The sequence below is a fragment of the Rhincodon typus genome, chromosome 38, assembly GCF_021869965.1.
Source record: "Rhincodon typus isolate 14 chromosome 38, sRhiTyp1.1, whole genome shotgun sequence".
Lineage (NCBI taxonomy): Eukaryota > Metazoa > Chordata > Chondrichthyes > Orectolobiformes > Rhincodontidae > Rhincodon > Rhincodon typus.
The window spans coordinates 4,035,257-4,039,830 of NC_063369.1; the positions used below are offsets into that span (position 1 = coordinate 4,035,257).

Consider the following 4,574-nt stretch of genomic DNA (forward strand, 5'->3'; position numbering starts at 1 on the left):
TAATTCAAAGGCCACTGCTGGATGCACTACCCACAGTGCAGTCTGACCAACCCCACTGGTGTGTTCCTCAATCTTGCTCCTCTAAGAAAGGATCTCCCCGGTTTTCCACCTTGTTGTTTTTAATGTTTACCTTCTCTCTCTTCGGGGCAATAGCATCCAGTTCGTCAATGAAGATAATGGCTGGGGCGTTCTTTTCAGCTTCCTCAAATGCCTTCCTCAGGTTACTCTCCGATTCGCCAGCTAATTTGCTCATAATTTCAGGACCTGTAACGACAGGGAAGTAGGGCAACGGCCCATTCAAACAATTAGGTTGATCACAAAGCATCCAAATCAACCCCCTTTACTGTTTGGAGTGTGGTTTTAGGATTTAGCCAGTTATCACGCATCCGCAGGTCCTTGGAGGAAATGCTGATGGGTCTATTTTTCAGTACCCACTGTACAAGTTTCTTAGGGAGCTTTTAAGCCTAGAATTTCACTAAGACCAACACAGGGCCATTCAAATCACAGGGCCAGTACAGCACAGGTATGATCCCGGGGATAAAGGGCTTGTCAACGAGGAATGGTTGAAGACTCTGGGTCTGTACTTGATGGAGTTTAGAAGGATGAGGGGGGATCTGATTGATTGAAACTTACAGAATACTGAGAGGCCTGGATAGAGTGGATGTGGAGAAGATGTTTTCACTGCTAGGAGAGACTAGGACCTGAGGGCACAGTCTCAGAGTGAAGGGACGACCCTCTAGAACTGAGATGAGGAGGTATTTCTTCCACCAGAGGGTGATGAATCTGTGGAACTCATGGTCACAGAGAGCTGTGGAGGCCAAGTCATTGAGCGTTTAAGACAGAATTAGATAGGTTCTTGACTGGCAAGGGGATCGAGGGTTACAGGGAGAAGGCAGGAGAACAGGATTGAGAAACATATCAGCCATGAGTTAATGGTGAAGCAGACTTGATGGGCTGAATGGACTAATTCTGCTCCCACATCTTATGATCACAGGGGATTGTTGTTCAGCCCATCAAATCCACGCAAGCCCTCTCCATGGAGCGACTCAGTCAGTTCCACTCCATCATTCAACGAGCATAACCCTTGCAGGTTTGCTTCAAGTGCCCATCCCAGCAACATTTTGAAATGTTGGACTGTCTCTTGAACCACTCTCGTGGGCAGTGAGCACACTGCATTGAAAAAAAACTCTCCCTTCCTCCCCAGCGCAATCCGAGATCTCCTGCTTAACACCTTAAATCTCTTGCACCAACCCTTCCTGTCTACTTAACGATAAATCCCAATCAACTCTTCCCTCAAACTCCTTTATTCCAAGGAGAGGAAGCCCAGCTCCCTCAGCCTAACCTTAAAGCTAAAATCCCTCATCCCTGAATCTCTTCCACATCCCCTCGAGAATCCTCACGTCCTTCCCAAACGGGGGTGCGCGGGATGGGACACAATGCTTTGGTGTTGACCCAACTATCACTGTTAGAGTTGCATGTGGAGCGCCACATTAACAGCGGGTCTGGCAACATCTGTAGGGAGAAGGCAGAGTTAACACTGAGTCCAGTGACCCTTTACCTTTGAGTGAATCAACCCAGGCTCAAAAAGTTAAACTCTCTTCCTTTCTCGACAGAGCCAGAAATCACAAGACACCGCGCCATAGTCCAACAGGTTTATTCAAAATCACAAGCTCTAGGAGCGCTGCTCCTTTGTTGGGTGAAGCGATGGTCCAAAAGCTTGTGACTTCAAATAAACTTGTTGGACTATAACCTGGTGTCGTGTGATTTCTGACCTTGCCCACCCGAGTCCAACACCAGCACGTCCACATCATCTCTCAACAGATGCTGCCAGAACTGCCGAGTTTCTCCAGCAATTTTACGTTTTTGTTTCAGATTTCTAGCGTCCGCAGTTTTTTTGTGTTTTATTGAAGTTAGCAGTTGGGTTTCTTAGAACCATTGGTAAGGCTTATCGATTGTAAATTGGAAAAGTTTAAAACTTGTGGAATTTAGGTTTGCGAACGGGAAATTTGATTTCATAGTGACACAGGGAACATAGTCAACCAGTTGGACGTCGTTGGAATTTTTAAGGGTTTCATGAGGTGGGATGACTGGAGGGTGCTTGATGATGGAGAAACTGAGACAGGTCGAATTGTGTGGTCTCCAACTGAGTCTCGGCCGCACAGTGTTGTGTGATTCGGTCTCACCGTTGATGAGGAAGAAGAATGCTCCGGTTTCATTGGCCACAGCTCGGGCCACCAGTGTTTTCCCAGTCCCCGGAGGCCCGTACAGCAAGATCCCTCGAGGAGGCTGCGTCAAATCAAAAAAAGGGTGCGTGGTTAAACGTCACCGAGAGAGACTTCCCAGCACCTCCTCCGAACTCTGTCCCCATGGTGAACGCAGCACCCCCCTCAGTGGAGACACACTACTGCCTACCCCTCACCCGCGGAAGCGTCATAGCAACAGGATCTTGGTGGCAACTGTAATAGTCATCGCTGGAGAATCACTAAACACAAGAAGTCCAAACTTCACAAGTTATACTGCAGCGGGAAAGGGTTGGACCTGTTCAGCCGAGGTTCTTATCACATTGGTTACCCGGTTGTCTCAGGCCGTGTCAGTACCATTACCCACCCACAGACACCAGAGTGACCCACTGTGAATAAGACAGCATGTTTCTATAGTGCCTGTCCTCAGACCTAAGGGAAACCTCAGTGTTTATTCCCTTCCAGAGGATCACTGAGTCAGCCTGGATGGGAAAAATCATTCCATCATTCCCGGTATCAAATATGACAGACAACGTGCCCTCACGGCTTTAACGAAGATGTTGTTCTCTAGTTTGAGCTGATTTCATTTATATATCCAGCATTCCCTCCCTGTTTCCCAAATTTCCTTCCAATTCTGGATGGTTCCCAAATGTGCCTCAGTTTCACAGAGACCGTGATAATGCTGCCTATTGGAAAGTCACGGGGCTGGTCGTGGGAGCAGGCTGGTCCAGGCACTGTCTCTCCACCAGTGTCAACGCGGTGGGAGCCACGCGTCTGAGGAATCCCGGGGAACGGGCGCGAGCGCACACACGTGTGCACACGCACACACGTGTGCACACGCACGCGCACACACAAACACGCGTGCACACGAACATGCACGCACTCACACTCACACACGCACTGTCCCGGTGTGACCCACCTTCACGCCGATGGCTTTGAAGAGGGTTGGGTGGCGCAGAGGGAGCTCCACCATCTCCTTGATCTGCGCCAACTGCTTGCGGCATCCTCCGATGTCATCGTACCCGACGTCATTCAGATTCTCCTCCTCGTCCTGCCAGGAGCAGGGTGGGGGGGGCGAGAGGAACAAACAGGGTCACCGCCTCACCATGGCAAAGCTACGTTTATATAGCACCGGTCGCAACCCTACCCCGACCACCCGAAGCACCGCACGGGCGATGGACTATGTTCGATTCCAGTGGGTTTGAGCTTCCACTGGATTTCCACCACACAGCAGAGTATCCACAATGCCACAGCCAAATACTCTGTTCTCTCACTGGTTAAGTATTATCCGGGGGTGGGAGTGAAGGGGTTAATGTGACCCGTCTTTGAGATAGCACCATGGGATCTTTGGTGCCCACCCGAAGGGGCCTCGATTTAACGTCGCACCTCAATGATGCCGGGTCCAACGGGTGTTTACCTCCGGGGAGGAGGGAATGCTGGTGTCCTGAGCCACAGGATCTGGGATTGACGGGATACTGACAGGAAACACACACACACAGAGGAAAGTAACTCTGACCTTCAGTCTGTCCACTAGTTACGGCCACACAGTGTGGAAACAGGCCATTCGGTCCATCAAGTCCACACCGGCCCTCCGAAGGGCATCCCACCCAGACTCACCCCCGCCCTATCCCTGTACCCCTGCATTTCCCATGGCTAACCCACTTATCTTTGGGCCGTGGGAGGAAACCGGAGCACCCGGAGGAAACCCACGCAGACACGGGGAGAAGGTGCAAACTCCACACAGACAGTCACCCGAGGGTGGGATCGAACCCGGGTGCCTGGCGCTGTGAGGCAGCAGTGCTGAGACACCGTGCCACCCCACGTTGTACTCTCTACACAGACACACGCTAGCAATTGACACGAATGCAAAGGAACTCTACTCTTACGGAAATACTTCAGAAACTTGTCTCCATTTTCCAACTGACCCTGTTGGCTAAACCTAAGATCAGTGTTTGGATCTTCCCTCTGTATAAACATGACAGCCCATGAATTTTAGAAACACTTACAATTTAAAGAACATAAGAAACGGGAGCAGGGGTAGACTGTGGTGCGGTGCCCAGGGCTCAACGCACTACTGTAGTCTTAAACAGGGACCAAGCTGAGCTTCGTACAACTGTCAGAAAATGTACCCCCTTTTGTGTTAGCGGCTCAAGGTAAAACCACCTGTAACTCCACATGCAACCACTAAAAACCATTTATAGTGATCAGAGGAACGTGCTCCGTCATCAATCTCCCCCACCGTTTGAAAAGGAAAATGAATGAGACCTGGTCCATTTCAGTGTGGCGCATGTTCTTGGGGCTAAAGGGGTCGAAGAGTATGGGGATGGGGATGGG

The 4,574-nt window shown here is 50.3% G+C and overlaps 1 protein-coding gene across 1 annotated transcript in view; it reads right to left on the bottom strand.

The window, feature by feature from the left end:
• LOC109924617 (transitional endoplasmic reticulum ATPase-like) overlaps window positions 1-4,574 on the bottom strand; it is a 21,107-nt gene that overhangs the window by 15,821 nt on the left and 712 nt on the right. Inside the window, exons 2-4 of the mRNA XM_048617796.1 lie at window positions 3,160-3,291; window positions 2,184-2,286; window positions 131-264 (exon numbers count right to left, since the gene is read on the bottom strand). Of these exons, the coding sequence (XP_048473753.1) occupies window positions 131-264; window positions 2,184-2,286; window positions 3,160-3,291 (369 nt within the window). The remainder of the gene's footprint in view (window positions 1-130; window positions 265-2,183; window positions 2,287-3,159; window positions 3,292-4,574) is intronic.